General features: G+C 36.4%; 1 protein-coding gene across 1 annotated transcript in view; it reads left to right on the top strand.

The window, feature by feature from the left end:
• The window catches only part of BLNK (B-cell linker), a 49823-nt gene that overhangs the window by 11380 nt on the left and 21326 nt on the right, over window positions 1-17117 (top strand). Inside the window, exons 2-7 of the mRNA XM_010189935.1 lie at window positions 5792-5857; window positions 11524-11580; window positions 13580-13629; window positions 14461-14501; window positions 15383-15539; window positions 16730-16887. Of these exons, the coding sequence (XP_010188237.1) occupies window positions 5792-5857; window positions 11524-11580; window positions 13580-13629; window positions 14461-14501; window positions 15383-15539; window positions 16730-16887 (529 nt within the window). The remainder of the gene's footprint in view (window positions 1-5791; window positions 5858-11523; window positions 11581-13579; window positions 13630-14460; window positions 14502-15382; window positions 15540-16729; window positions 16888-17117) is intronic.

Below are 17117 nucleotides of genomic sequence, written 5' to 3'. Positions count from 1 at the left end.
TAGCTGTAGTAATTTGTAATTTTCTGCTCTTTAAGTTCTGGCTTTTATCTTCTAATACCTTAGCTTTTATTGTCAGAATGCCATTATACCGTTCCTCACTTTTTCTTTTTCTTGGTTCTTTTCTGTAAAACTTAGTAGCTGAAGCAGGTGGGGTTGGGGGGGGATGTTTTTGGTTTAAGTTTAAATTTGTACTTCTAAATTCCATTCTAGTTTTCCAATGCTAAGCATTTGAATTTACCTGAAAAACAAGAAATAATTATTTTTTGTTTAAATGTGATCTGATATGCTGCCTTTCTCAAGACAAAAATGAGGGCTACACCTACGTACAGTCTTACTTTAAGTGAATGGAGGTAGTAATGATCTTCAGAAAATTGGACTTTTTAGATAGAGAACTACAAGGTGTAAGAACTGAAACTGAAGTGCAAACTGATTTATAATGTGTTTTTTTTTTAATTTGAAATTAATTAAATTTTATCTGTTAAAGATCTAACTGATGTTAGGAGGAGGAGAAGGAACCTGCAGGTCACTTAATATTGAATGTGTCGATATTGCTTACAAAGCTTCCTTGCAGACCTGTCTGAATACATCATGTTCAAAATTCTGCCCTTTTTTCACTAAAGAAACTGGTCTGTGAGTGCAGATGGGGATCTTTCCAAGAGGCAGAACAGCTAATTCAGACAGTCCTATAAGCACCAGGCATTTAAGCAGGTATAATTTCTAATCCTTCAGATAAACAAAAACAACCATGCTTGCAATACAGAAAACTTCCTGTGATTAATTTAAAACTGGTTTTTGTTTTGCCACCACTCCCTACTGACACTGCAGTCAGCCCTGTTTCCAAAAACATTACCAGTACCTGTGCCGAGTCTTCCTACCCCAGAGACCATCTAATCTATTCTTACAGCAAAGAGGTGTCACTTGCTATGGGCTGTCCCTCACCATGTGACATAGGCAGCTGCACAGCTAAAATACTGACACAGAGTGCATGCTGACTGTCCAAAGTACTAGATTTGCTGTGACCTGTGTGTGCTGTTGGGGCACACAGGAGATCCCTCACTGTTGCCAGGAGCAGGAGGCATCCACGGCCACTGAGGAGCCATTTGTGCTGACTGCTCAGAGCCATAATATATGTATTAGCATAATATATTTTTGTGTATGTTTTCACAGATTTATAATACTGATAAATACAATTTCTCAAAAATTAGTCTAAATGGTGGAAGAATTCCTTATTACACACATCTATCTGAAATTAAGGCAGACTCCTCTTCCTCAGGTCTGTGGACCCTGTACCTCATCTCACATCTGAACTGAAAGCTTGTTTACATTCTTTGCTCGTTGTTGTTGTTTGTTTGTTTTTTTTTAAACCTTGAAAAGCTTTTGTGGAATAGCTTCGATCCAAAAGAGCCGGAGCCAAAAGCTTCCAGTTGATGTTTGAGAGTGGATATGTGTCACAGGACAGGCCCACCCATCGCCCTTCACTTGACATACATGCTGAGCTGTGATCAAAGAGTTTCGTTTCACTTTGTTTTATCTCAAGGCAGCTCTGTCAGTCCTTGCGCACAGCTAGGTATTTCATGACACAGCAAAACCTTCTTCCAGGGTATGTTGTATTTGCAATGGTAAACCTTCCTGCCTTACTTTACATATGTATCACGACTAGTGACCCCTTTGTCAATACACCCAACAATCCTGAACTCAAAGTCAAAACTGATAAGATATGAAAAATAGCAACACAGGGCTAAAAAGTGTTTCCATTTAGGATTCATTGAACAATCTTTTTTGTTATTCCCTTCCACATGTAGAATTTCTAATGTATTTGTTAGAAACCTGAAACTTCTTAGAAACACCTATAGACAAGCCTTCCAAGCTTGTAATCTGCAGAAGTTTGAAAACCTATCAGATGGTCCCATACCTGTCACAATTAAACTGGATCTCAAAATAGCTATCTATTACAGAAAAGTGTTTTCAAAGATTAACAGTGACAGACTGCACCTTTATTTGCAAGCCTGATTTTACGGCTTTTAAGAGCTTTTAAGCTCTCAACCAAGTTGAATGAGGAGTTGGTGCTTGTAGTTAAGAAACAACTCTTAAGTCTGACCTTGTAATTATATTTTAACTGCAATGCAAGGTAAAACTAGCATTACATATTATTTTCATTTACAGTATTAGCTAACTGAGGTCCCTGAATGTTTCTAGTATCTGTGCATCCCAAAAAAACTAGTAGAGAATAAACATTAGTTGGTAATGAGGTCCTGACTCAGACGTGTTGTGAAGAAAGAAGGTTGTAGTTAGGTACCTGAAGCAAGGGCTGTACACATTGGGCCCCGGTAGCCTCCATTTCCTGGATATTTTCAGGACTGCTGCTCTGTAAGTTCCACCCACAATGAACCTCTTTACTTGAAGTATTGTCTTAAGTAAAGTATTTGAGAGCCAGACAAAAAGTATTTGAGAGCTAGTCAGATATGCAGATCCAGCAAAACGCTAAGTGTATAAATGCCTTTCTGTGCTTCGCTTTCCTCATGGCTCTGGAATGGCCTTTGGGCTTGGGTTGAGACCCCTAAGATTTGGAGAATCCTCTTTCTATAGGCTTTGCTATCTGCCTCTCATCTTTTCTACTGTCTCTCTAAAATCACGAGTAAGACAGACAGCTCTTTATGAAACCTGTCAGTTGGAGTCTATTATATTGGCTGGCACTTCAAGAAATCTCAGCCTCTAGCTAACTGGGCAGACTGGTTTTTGCAGCTTGTTCAACTTCAAGCATCAAAGGGGATTCCACTTGAACTGGAGATCATCCATGCTTGATGACTTCCTACAACTGGAAAAAAACACACAAATATATATTAGATACTCCCTAATTTATCACAATTTTTAATTAGAAAATTAAATGGCTCAAGAAAAGGAATGAGGAGTAAGAGGGGCAGAGATTTTTAGGAAATTTGATTATGCAAAAATAGGAATATTTTTACTTCAGTCCATCTGCATCACACCAGTAGCGGCACATGTGATTGTCTCTAATTTAAAAGCATCTTTTTTAACATGGAAATATGTATTAAAATGCTCTTTTGAACTACAACCTTATTCAGTGTACGTGGAACATCTGTGGTAGTCCTAATCAATTAACTTAAATATGAGCAAATGAAAAGCTTGTTGTACTGAGTACTTGTAGTTATACGTTTTGGAGTGGGTTTTATTTGTGTGGGGTGTGTGTGTGAATTTTCTTAGAGACCAAAGCAACAATATAAAATAAAATCAATCACACGAAAAATGACACACATTTTTCAAAATAAAACCATACATTTGCTATTGTAAAAATATATTAATGTCAGAGATGAGCAATAAGCAATATTCAGATCTAAATCTATAGTTACATTTTGTTGTTGTTGTTGTTGCTTGGGCCCTGCCTCTAGCAAACAATAAGTACAGGAAGAAAAGTAACTGATGCTTACATACATTTCTAGTTAAAGGCTGGCAAGCCTTTTTGAAAAGGATAGAAACACTTGCAAACAACCATTCTCCCCAAACTAGGACTAAACCATTTAACCCTCCTCTCATTCTGTTCATTCCTTATTACTTTTCATTTATAGACACTGCCAGGTGCCAGCTGGGGCATAAGAAAGAAACAGTAAATTGCAGAAGATGGCTATTGGTGATGTTTCAAGTGTAACCAGAAGCTGAATCTATTGGGGAGGGGTAGGGGGGGAAACAAACCTCACAGAAAAGCAGAAGTTCTTCTGAGATCTTAACCCCAGATTTGCAGATTTAATGTATCTGGTTAGTTCAGATAATAATCAAAGCTATTTTTATAGATGTAGTGCATTGTTGCTGGAAATCTGGAAGCATTTTGCTGTACACCGGCTTCTCACACTTAAGTAGTTTATTTTTTTTCGTATCAGCAAGTAACACTATAACCTTTTGGTGTAAATTAGTAGTATGAGTTTTGAGCAAAAGTTAGATGTGCTTCTGAATGATATCAGTTGTTCTCATGTTTTGGTGGTTGGTTTGTTTGTTTAAAGTAAAATTGGGCAAATATTAGGCTCTAGGAATACTCTTTAAATATCAGATCCATAACCAAGCCTGTCAGAGCAGGGTATTCCATGTTGTTGTATTACAAGGCTGCTGAAAATGAAAATATCCTCAATTCCAGCTGATGTAATGAAAGGATCAGATTTTTTTTATTCTGTAAATAAATATTATTAAGACTAAAATTCAGCTTCATTACTTATTTCAAAATTCCCAAAACTTTGAAGTACTCAGTTATTTAACTGTTCTTTTTAAGCAAGTCTCATAAAGTGGGATTAATTGTCACTAACTACCACAATTGCTCCAAATTCAGTAGCAGAGGTAGGAAGGGCCCTTTCAGCATAAGTCCAATACTTGACCGCTACCTGATGCATTGAGTGGCTACATGTCTGCTCAGCCTGAACCACGGATTGCAGACAATCACATGTTAGTGCAGTTATTTCCTGATTTTGTTTAGCTAATGCTCATCTAATTCCAATTTCCTTTGAAAAAGTTATTGTAATTTTTAAGAGACATCTGTTATTACTAATGATGAAGCTGGAAGATAGTTTCTTTTTAGCAAAGCTCTATGTGTTACTGAGCTTTCTGAATAATAAGGTTTCAAGTTTAAAGTAAGCTTTAGAAAAGGGAAAGAATACTTTGATGTTTGTACTACTCTTCGTAAGCAAAGCTTCCAAGAGTCTTTTGGTAGCCTGATCATGCATTAAAGATGGGGTAGGCAATACTAAAATGTGAAATGACACGGACAATTTATGATGAAGGCAAAATTTTTAAGTCCTTTTTGAGAAAAATCATTGCTTTCCTGTGTTGGTTGTGATAAAATCTTCAACCCAGGCATAATAAAAGATACTTAGTTTAGGTGAACAGGAAGAACATACACTGTATGAAGAAACTAAAAATATATATGCATTCTGTAGAACTTTCTAGTATGACCAGACTTCCAACAGGCTTCACTATAAAAATCAGTCTTTTGCAGAAAGTTGTACCTGTGTTCCTGACATTGACTTGATTCCAGTGGTGTGTTTTTTTAAATGATAAGGAAGGTGCTACTCTAAATGATACTTGCTGAGTGAAAAGTGAGATATTCAACTTAAATTGCCTTGACTACAGGTAAAATTTTAATGAGGTCAGTGCAGCTGATGAATAAAAACAGTCTTTGATTCCAGGTATCAGACCACATAACTGGAGTCATGAGATCATGAGTTTTTACAGCTCAGAGTCATAGATAATCTAATGGTTTCTCAGATGACCTGGGCATGTATTTATTTTCCCCCTCCTATTATAACTGCAAACACTATGGGATGGAGAAACTGTTCAGTGACAAAATGACTTGCGTAAAGCCAAATACCAGTGGGCTGATCGATTTGATGTTTACTTGTTTACTTAATGGCTCCACTATTATAGCTGTGGAGTGTTCTGAAGTCAGTTCTGAACAAAATGTTAACATTAAAATATTCTAAACTATTAATTTAGGCAATGATGTTCTTTCCTGATGCACTTCCTCTTAAATTGATTGTTTAACTTGCACTTAATTGTTTTAAGGAGAAGTCTAACGCAAATCATTCCAAAGAGCTCTGTTAAAAACAGAGGGAAACTTCATACACAAATGATTTAGCAAATAAACTACTTATTGAACATATATTAAGCATTTTTGATGTGTGAAATATTAGTGGAAATGCATTTTCTGATTTATTTTTTTTTCTTTAACTTATATAAATGGATGTTCAACCATTTGGTAATTTTAATGCTGGTTTTGTTTAATATCTTACAGGAAGCTTCAGAAGATGGTGCATGACATGAAGAAAAATGAAAGTGGGATAATAAACAAGTTCAAAAAGTAAGTTTGAAATGTCAACCCTAGTTCTATCAATCTGGGGAAATTCAGATTGCTAGCACAGTGTATAGTACTTTAGTGATGGGATCGTGTTATTCTAAAGTTATGTACTTCAGCATATGTAAAGAGCTTCAGCCCAAACTGTGACATGCAGAATTGTCATCAGTATTAAAAGTATCACTAAGTAGTTGCAGAACTGGCCTCCAGTGGGAGGTTGTGTTTGTAGCCCTCAAAACCAGTATTTGGGCAAAATGCATTTTTCTTACATACTCTTTGGAAATGATCATTGCTTGTTTGGGTGTGTGCCTTTCTCCTTAGGCCACTGTTTAGGCTACCTCCTGCAATTAAGTTTCAGTTTGAGCTCCACTTTGAACTAACCGGTCAGACGTCATAGTTAGAATTCCCATTAAAATGCCAAGTCCTCCTGTGTTTCAGTCCCATAAAATAAAACCCATCACTACTTAACATCCTTATTCCAGTAAGAAGTGCTAAAACAGCATGCATATTGATGTCGCATACATATTGATATCACATGCATATGAGTATTCTAAAATATTCATGTGTATTTATACATAGAAATTTCAGTAATTCTCCATCCTTGTCAGATGAATACACTATTCACTGTTTGCAGTCAAACATCTATTTAAACCAATTAGCTATTTAGCACAGTTTTTCTTTTTCTTAATGCAATAGCTCATTTGCATTGAACTTCCATTTGGATCTGATTTTTCTCATTCAGATGCCTTTCTTTACATGGGTCATTGACTAGTACTTTTAAAAGTTAATCAGTACACAGTATCTGTAGTGTTTCCAGGATGACCATATTAAATTCTAGAAATACAGCTCTCGTACATAAAAGACACATAAAATGTTGCTTAATATTGTTCTTAAAGAATGAGCATGATGGTTCCATTCAAGGAAAAGAAAAAGCATAGTTTTAAGAAGAGCCAATTCTAGGTATATATGAAGGGTTCAGTAGGCTGATGGGAGAAGCAGTAGGGTTCTGCATGGTTTAGCTCTGTAAGAGCTTCAGAAAACTGGGCTGGCTAGAGCTATTTGGACTAGTGTTTGTGGGGGAGCTGCTATCCCTGTCAGAGGAGGGGGATACATTTCTAAGAACAGTAGTGACCACCTGGCTCTCCATTCTCCAGGTAGGAGGAATAACCTTAGGTTGCAACCCCTCCTTTGTGTCCTCTTTATCACAGCTGTGTTTCTGTCCACAAACCTTGAGCAGGCTCTGATGGTAACACCTGATACATCAGATTCTTGAGATCACTTTTTTTCCTTTACTCATCCTCTTTCACTCTAGCACTGCAATGTGCAGTAAATCAGTCAAATGGTGTATATACTTGTTATGAACACACAAGCACAAAAGCATATTTTCCTTTAAAATGACCTTCTTTTAACTTAGATCTTTAATTTAATCTAAGTGTGGTTTTGTTTCTAACATAGTGTGTTCAGAGATCCACCTGCAAAAAAACTCAGTTTTACCTGGGACCTGATGAGCTTCTAGGCTGTCAAGGCTTTTGATGGGTTTTTGGAAGGAAGGGGATGAGGAGGGTATTGGGTTTTTTGGTGATGCTTTTTTCATAAGGGATGGCTTCCTACTTCGCAGTAGTAGTTTAAGTGTACTTAATGTTAATAATGTTGCAGTGGGTTTGGCTTGAATGCCTCAGAGAGGAAAGCAGATGGCAGAAACAATAGAAGCATCTCAAGTTTATAATATGAGGCAACAAATTATCTCCTATAGTTGCCTGGATATGGGTTCTGCTGTTAATCATTATTACTCTGACTGTGTGACTTTCCCTGAGAGTAAGAGGGGAAGGATAGACAAGGGAAAAATAACGAGAACTAAATGTAGCTGAGGCGAGAAATGTCAGAGGTGCCATCATTAAATGTTAGATACAAGATAGCTGCTATAATGTTGCATTTCTTTGATTCTATCAAGATTTAAAAAAAAAAAATCCACAACAACAACCCGGCTTGTAAAAACTCTCTTAATGTGTAACTGTAGCACAAAGCTTGCGTTTCACCTCCTCCAGCTATGAGAATAGAAATTAAGATGTAAAAAATACATATAATAATCTTTCTGATACTTCTGTGGTTCACCTTAGTCATGTTAATCTCTTCTGCAATTAGGAAGATCAGAAACTTACTCTTTTTTTTTTTTAATTGAAGAAAAAAATTATTACACTTGCATGTGACTTCAGAACTCAAATCTTGAACTCGGTACATAATGAGACTTGCAATAAAATCATGAGTTGACAACAGTGATAAGGATATGTACAAGGGATGCCAAGCTCTGCAGTATTAGAACTGGCAGTAATCCTCTGAATGTGCCCTTTGAGAGCTTTTTGTTGAGTTTTAGTAGATGCTTTTTCTAAAAAAATGCAGTTATCCAATTGATCACTTCCTCCATTTCAGTTATAGGATTATTTTATTAAATGTCAAGATCTAAACATAACGGCAGCAGGAAAAAATGTACTAAAAATTGGCTTTATGTAGCATAGATTTGGAATTTGTCTATATGCTGGAATAAACATTGTTTTGGCTCAAATTCAAACCTATTATAAGTAGAAACAATTTTAGAGAAGTCAAAGAGTGTACTTGCTTATCCGAAGCTTGAAGTTGTCACACACACGTATACTGTAAGCCTCTGCTACTGAAACTGAAAGAACGATAAAATACTCGTGAAATACATTTGAATTATTACCAGTATTTAAGACACTTCTAAAATCTGGATTGGCTCTCGATGATGCAGAAAAGTAAGAGAAGTTCTTGCATCAAGTGTCTTAGAGATGTTCTCCAATCTAGTTCAACTGTGTGGTGCAGGTGGGGAGGGTTATGGCTACCATCCATCTGTGTGTCTCAAAGGTCTGCAGAAAGCAGTATGAATAGTGGTGATAACAGGAAAGAAAACTACAGATTGTTTCTTCATTGCTTAAAAGTTCCTATTGTTTATTCCTCATCCTGACTCAATCTTCTGACGGTAAAAATACTCCCCACTGTGAGCTACCATTTACTTGCTTGCCCTTAATCACACAAAACTGTTTACAATACTGGAGTCTCAGCTGCTGTGCAAATGACATGATGTCAAAGAGGATTGGGTACTTGGGTGTAGAAGAAATAGATATAGCCAAAGTGGTATAAACAGTGAGAGCTGGGGCCATTTTTTTGGCATTCACATCCTTGGTAATACAAAACAGGGAAGTAGAGAAAGAAATCATAGGTTTCACTTTGTGGGGTGGTTGCCTGTGCTTGAAAAACACTCTAAAGACATAGCACGCATCTGTAAATCATAAACTTTAAGCTTCTAGGCTTTGTTCAGTGGAATCCTAGCCCCACTGAAGTCGATGCTGAAAGTCATACTGCATATACAGCAAAGCCAGGATTTTACCCTAAAATTTTGGTATGTGCTCACCTGCCGTGTTGAATAAGAAACTGGACATTCAGGTTACTCACCTTGTTGCCATATTGCATCCTATCAAAACTGCCTTTGCAAGGCCATTGTAAATCATGCACTTGTTATTCATCTAACTATACACAGTCCAAATATCTCAGTTTCTTGAAATCACATTTGCCATGTGACCTGAAAAATGGCAAGAAGATGCATCTTCATCTCGTCTGCTTTGCCCAGCTTTTTAGTTGGGTAAGTTTTTCATCCAATTTTCTCTTGTCCATTTTCCAGTATTGTTTATTATTTAGGTGGTAACTTCAGGCAGAAAAAGTGGAGTTGTGTCACTAAATGTCTCATCAACCTGCATAGTTGCAACTAGAAGAATTCCACAATCAAACCCTTGACAGAGGGAAAAGCGGTATTTTATGGACTAAACAATGGGAGCAAGTACTAAAATCCAGTCATAACCACACTTGAGAAATTAGGGAAAAATATAATACCTAATTTTAACTGTATTCTGAAGAAGCACAAATTTAAATGTGTAGTTGAATAGAGTGTTTTCAGTGCCAGTATTTTTATTAATATGACAATTCTTAAAGTGAAGATAAATCATAGCTATATGCTGTTTTACTGCCACAGCACATTGTAAAGAAAATGTGTGAAAGAGCAGTAATAACACTTTAAAAAAAAAGTTTCACATTGACTTATTTTTGTACAATCACCAGATACTTCTAAAGCTATAACAGACTATTCCACTAGGTCAATGAGAACACATCTCAGGAAAAGTTTGTCTGTCAGCTGGATTGCACCTGTTAGGAATTCTGGTAAAGTTTTTGGGAAAGTTCAATTAATTTTTCTTCCAATCACAAGTTTGATGATCTAGTGCACTTAGAACTAACACATATAAAAAATATATATTATTTTAGTAAGCCATATTAAGCAAAAATGGTTCCTGAGAAGGGTTTGGACTCTGTACAGAGTTAACCAGAAAAAAATGATGGACTCTTGAAAACAAAGAGCTTTTAGGCATATCTTAAATGCTGGGGAAGTGAGCAGAAACACTAGTGAGGAAATGCATCTGTAGCAGAATTAAGTGCTACATGTAAAGGGCTAATACTGTGTATGTTTGGTTACTTTTCTGGATGAAGCCTATAAAAACAAGTGTTACTAGAGCATAAAATCCAGACCTTTGCTGAATTTTATTTAAAAGTTCTCCATATAGTGCAGGAAAACACAAATGTTATATTAACTTCAAGTATGTGATTAACACATACAATTCCTATGGGACTCCTTCCATGAGTGAAGTTAAGCATGTGCCTAGATGCTTTGGTGGCTCAACCTCAGCACGCTGCAGAGGGAAAATCTTAGAATATATTTCATTTGAAAATTAAATAGTTTATTCTTCTAGAAGTTATTGTGAATTTCTGCACACTGCATTCTGTTCTTGTGTGAGCAGCATCTAGAACCCACTACACAAAATGTCTCAAATACTACCTGGTTATTTGTTGAAGCTAAAATGTATATAGTAAGATGTGTGATGTTGCTTTTAAAATCCTGTAAAGATACTCTCAAAAATGTACTTGGATTTTATTGAGTCCTTTAGAACTGAAGTTTCTCAGGGATATTTCAAAATCTCTAGCAAATTATTTATTTTTTATTAACTCTTAGAAAAATACTACTCCAAATAAAGTAAATGGAAACTTGAATTATTTGTGTTCTATCACAGCTAACACAGAGAGACCTCACCACCTGTAACTTAAGTCCAGAGCAGAGTAGTACTAGAATATTTTACTTGTAAATTGCATTTGCTATAATTTTATATAACTTTGTTAAAAGATATGTCAGGAAATCATTCTGTCTTTCACTTAAATATGTATGCTTAGTTGGATGGTATTCTTTAACTCCTGTCTCTCTAACTTCAAGGAAACAGGACGGAGTCAGTTGTCACTCTGCAAGCATATACGTGGATAATTAAGTCAGAATCTAAAATAGTTAGGGAACTACTTCTTGGCATAAGGGTTATGTCTTTTGAGCTTGCATTGTGGTTTGCACATTGGGTAGAGTTCTAGCTCTCAATTGACTTCAGGAGAGCCTGGATTTTGGTTCTGACACTCAGAAAATCATACCAGTACAGTGAGAACTATTTTTTTAAAGTGGATTTGAATTTTAGAATGAATAACATTTGAAACAATTCTAGCAAATATACATGTGGCTGTGAACTGTTTTAGCTCTGTGACAGAAATGTTATTTCTTTTCTTCTATTGATATTCAGGTTCCAAAATGAACAAGTGGCCTTAATATGCAAAACTGGGAAAGATACTTGGGATCGGTATGCTATTTCAGAACTGCACAATGGCATGATAGGCTGCTTAGACACAGACTTCTGTTCTGTGCTTCACGTGCTTTCATTATAACATATTTACACTTTCTGTCGGGACCACTGCCAGGATTTACAGGGTCTGGGATAAAGTCTTGAAATCTTCTGCTTAGCAGCTTGGAAATGTATAATGTGGCTTAAGCCACATACCTTACACTTCAACCCAGACAGCCTCTTACTATTCCCTCAGTTCCACTGTTTTCCAAGTCTTCTCCATCTCTGAACAACTCACAGTAGACATGTTGCAAAGTACATCAGTAGATTTTTGGTCTACCCTCCCTAAGACCTGAGATCTGCCCTGGCAGTGGCCCTGGGTTTTTTTTTCTTTCTAACATGCCTGTGCTAACCTGGACAGAAGACAACAGCAGGGCTTTTTAATTTACTGTTTGTACATGAAGTTATATTCATGCAGCAGAAAGTTAAAGACTCAGAAGAGGCAGCTCTCCATCATTAGTGTTGTTAGTAATGAACAAAGCAGGTAAACACTCCAAAATTAAGGTACTTGGATTGTTTTTGGTTTTGATTTGGTTTTGGTTGTTTTAGCTTTAGCAATTCCTGCACCATTTATTCATTGATTCATGCATGTGCATTTTTTGTGACTGTCCGAATAACAGAATTCCATTAATTCAACTCAACAGTAGCCAAAGCATTTATCAAAACAGACAGGAAAAGTTTGTAAATGGGCCAGCACTCTGAGTTACATTGTTACCTGAACAATGACACCTAAGCAGCACACTCAGGACCTAAATACTGAGTATCAAATTACTGTGGTAAAGCAAAATTTGTAGACATTACTATTGCTCAGAGGTTACAAGAAAATATTTTGAGTTCTTTGTGGACAATTTTTTTAAGATTTTGCTTATTTTTGCAAAATCAATAACATCAGGAAATTCATCATTAGAACCTGAGTGAAGAATGAGTGAAGCCATCGATTCAGTGATCAAAGGTGCAGGCCCATAGTGAGGTCTCATCAGTGCTACAGGGAGACTGTCCAATAATGTTCAAAAGTCACCTTGAAGAGTAATTTAATGTAAATTGTATTAATGTTTTATATGGCTACAAAAAGCAAAATTTTTTTTCTCATAGGATGCATCAGTCTGGCCTTTAATGTCACACATGTACCATTTGTTTTGACTTTAAACACCAGTTTGTTTTTTTTACAGGGTAATGAAATAATTGATATATCAATTGGCTGTGTAATTCACTGTCTCATCTGGACAGCTGCAGTTTAACAAACAGGAGTATACATATATATACACACATGAACAGGAGTATACACATATGCAGGTTTACACAGTATATATATATACATGTATACTCCTGTTTGCTGAATATATATACACATACATACATGTATGTATAGCCACAAAAATCCTTTCAGTATTTCTACAAATTATCTTTTGATTCACCTGGTATTACAAATGTCATCATAACAGTATTTACCAAAAAAGGGACATAATACCATAAAACTATATTAAGTAGAAACAGAATCTGTCCCTGAGAGATCTAGTATTCTTTTAAGCATTAATCAGAAAAAGTGAATGCAAAATTATATTTATAAAAATAAAACTGGAGAGTGCTGTACCACTTTCTTATGCCATAGTCTTAGCAAAAAAGTCTCTGTGAGCCTGAACAGATTTTCATCTTCAGATAGACATTAGCATTTATCTCTAAACCCTGTGTTACCTGTTTCTGCATTGGAAGGTGAGTGGGCAAGGAAGCAAAATATGTTCTTAGCAAAAAAAAAATAAAATCTCACATTAGATTCTCATTTCTTATCTGTTTCTAGCTTTTCAAAGCATTCTCTTGCAGCTATTTGCTAAGCATCTGTGATGGTAATCTGTATTTCTTCACCTGCTGGTATCTTTTGTTATCAGCTTTTTTGTGTCTGGCTAATGCTCCATTCTAAGTGTTACTTATTGATCCTAAATTTAATAATTATTGTTTACAGGCTGAAAAAAAAAACTCCACCAAGTCTACCACAAAGGGATTATGCTTCAGGTAAGGCTGGATTAATGGAAATTCAAACTGCATGTCTGTGTATACTTGATACCTATATGCCTAACAGTACTTCAGCTATACATTTCCTCATAATTTGTTTTTAATGAGAGAACAATGTGCCATTACCAACAACTCTGAAGGCAGCTCACACCTCTGAAATGAGAGGTAAGCAAAACATGATAAGTTTTCCCAGTATGAAGAAAGAGTAGCAAGCAGCTACTCTCAAAATCAGTATCTACCAATGTGGGCTGCTCTAAAGATGGGGAGGAATTCACATCCAATCCATCCATCCTCTCTGCTAAAAATAGTGACATGAAAGTAATTAAGGAAAAAATTGAACAAATGGTTCATCACAGAAATTAGATTCTTAATACTATTTATGTGACAATGGCATAATGAATTATCTTAGAACTGTATTTGCTTATAGTACAGCACTGCCCACAAACCAGTTCATGCTCTTTTACAAGTTAACAGCTATCTCGTTAAGGAAATAACGATACAAAAATGTAAGTAAAGAGGGCAGAGTTTGGAAGTTATCAGATAAGTGTCCCATGTTTAACGTAAACACTTGTAATTAGCATGCTGTTTTGGAACTTTAAGCAAGAAACAGGAAACTTCAGCTCTGAAACAATTAATCAAACCCCAAGCAAGCAGGCATTTAATTTACTATTCAGTCTAAACCAGATGTGTTGCTCTGAACTGTTTAGGAAATTTTGCCAACTTTTTTTTTTTTTTTAAACAAATGTGATAGATTTTTTTTTTCTAATCTATGCTTAAGTTGAACATATATGTTCACTATTTTATCTCAAATAACTCTAATGTTTGGTTTAGAACATGCAGACAATGAAGAGGAACAATGGTCAGATGATTTTGTAAGTACATATTTTGAGGTACTAGGAGGTTACTGTAGTGACAAGTTCAGCATAAGCAATAATAATCAGTTTGTTTTTTAATCATCTATTTGTGATTGAACTTAATGCTAGTGAAATGTTATCTTATTTGTTACATGCAGTATTATTTATAAGTAGCACTGACTTTTAGCAAACTCAATTTTTTTTACATTCAGCTTAGCAGTACACTTGGAAGCACTGTCAGTGGTAGCCATGGGTGCTAACTTTTCAGAAAAGAAAGTGAATGGCATCAATTTGAGGGACTGTCAAACTGAGCAATAATTTCAGAAACCAGTAAGATGACCTATCAGGGACAGGGAAGGTGGGAGGGGTGAGGAAGGGAAAGCTACTTCCTCCTGAAAATTAAAAACTTCCGATAAGATTTTAGAGAACATTAGATTGAAGCAAGTCATGGTCCTCAGCTATGTAAAGTAAGTGCCATAGTGTACAGCCATCAGCCTGAAGGGACTAGTTTCCCTCTGGAGTTAGATCCCAAGTACCCTTTTAATTGGAAAGGGAGAGGAAGTGAAAGGATGCATCAAGAGTCACAGTTGAAACTAGGAAGGAACTGTGAAGGGAAACAAGCTGTTGGTCCATAATTTGAAGACTGAGCTCTTGGGGTGAAAAGACTCCTTGGAGATAGCAAGGAGACAGGGAGCAGAAGCCCCTGGGAGGAGCAGAAGGGGAAGCAGGCAGGAGTGTCCGTTTGTTTGGAGAGGAAGCACTAAAAGTGAGTGTAACATGTCCTTTCAAGGATACATTCTTGTAATTCAGTTAATTGTATTCCTGCAAGGATGCATATGCCATACATTGCTATGAAGCCGTAAGTATGTTATGAGAAATGGGAACTTCTTTCTTTCTAGGACAGTGATTATGAAAATCCAGATGACCACTCTGACTCCGAGATGTATGTGGTCCCCAGTGAAGAGAATCCTGACGACAGTTATGAGCCACCTCCAAGTGAGCAGGACAAAAAGAAGATTCCTTCTGCATTCCCTGTTTCTAGGGGTGAATATGCAGGTAGTTATGAAATAGTTGAATATGTCAGCCTGATAATTGCTTATTTATCAGTACTAAAAGAGAAGTGGCCTAAAATGGACTAATCTGTCCTTTTCTCAAGAATTTGCTTTTAATTCTAACAGTCAGATCTTCAGCTTTCAGGGGTATGATTTGGTATTGTAGCATGAAACAGGTTAGTATTGCTGGTAGTGATATTCAGGATTTTAATATAGTGTGTCCTAGAGACTATGATAGACATCTCCTAACTACAGAATTCAAGCAGAGGTATAGGACATATCACTAACTTTACTCAAGATTCATCTGAATATTTTAATGCAGGAATTCATATTGAAGATTAAGCAAATAAGACTAGAAAGGTCTCTCTTTAATCTTTTCTGTATCTCAAATCATTATTCCAAAAGCAGTAAAACAGAGGCTAAAACAGTCCAAATATTCACTCCATATTGCCTTTCAAGATTGGTCCTGAGGAGGATAAATACCCTGAAAGACAGAACAGGATCAATTTTATTTACATCAGTCCAGCATAAAGGCTTTTTTCTTCCTGTTTGGATTCTTTTCAACCATGGGCAGATTGCACTGAAGTGAATGAAAGTTAGCTTTAGTTAGATGGGGATTTGAGCCATGGGGAAAAGAAATACTGGCATGATGCCTGCTTTAATTTTTGTATGATACAAGACTGTTACTGGTTACAGAATAATCATCAAAGTGCTAAAATGCCACATATGTACTCATAGAAGTTTATCAGCACTTCACCTAAGTGTATTTGAAAAGGGGAGGAATTTTTAAAATGAGACCCCAGAGGACCTGGCATAATTTGTGTTCTAACATATCCTTTGTGCTGTGGAACAGTTGTTTTCCTTGTATGTCAGATATATTCTTTCTCACTTCTTATCACCAAAGTTCATACTGGCATAGGACATAACAACTAACAGACTACATCACCCAGTCACCACATTTACCTCAAGAAATTAAACAGTTGTTCATACAACACTCATGTCTAAGCACCCTCAGCAGCCTGATACAGAGGACTAGGTTGCTACCTTGAAATAGGACCAGTTAGCACACAAGTCTCAACATCAGGACCAGTATACACTCGGGTTTGCCTGATTTGTTTGCACAGGTAGTAGAAGGAAATCCAGAGGCCAAAGTGTAATTTTTACTAAAATTGTTGTTTTCTTCCATATTAAAAGACAATCGCACCAGTCACCAGCAGCTTTCTCCCAGCAATAAACCTCTTCCAAGTACTCCCAGTCCAGCCACATCCAGACCAAAGAAACCATCCCTGCCATTGCCATCTGCTGCAAAACCAAAATTACCACCAAAGCCAAAGGAACATAATGATGATGAGGTAATGTTTATAGAAATACTTGTTTTGACAGTTTAAATGACTGATGATCCCACTCCAGTCATAAGATAGACTACACAGCAATGCCATGGCCTGATCTCCTTATTAGCTTCTAAGGATACAAATCATATTGTACATTAGAAGCAGTAACCTGCAAGTACCATGTTGATTTCTAGGGGAATCATCATGGAGACTCTTTAGGCCATAGAATAGTTTCTGCCCATTTGTAATAA

Source organism: Mesitornis unicolor, unplaced genomic scaffold (genome assembly GCF_000695765.1).
Source record: "Mesitornis unicolor isolate BGI_N332 unplaced genomic scaffold, ASM69576v1 scaffold3728, whole genome shotgun sequence".
NCBI lineage: Eukaryota > Metazoa > Chordata > Aves > Mesitornithiformes > Mesitornithidae > Mesitornis > Mesitornis unicolor.
The sequence above is the reverse complement of the archived record's forward strand: the minus strand, read 5'-3'. Positions and strand labels throughout refer to the sequence as shown.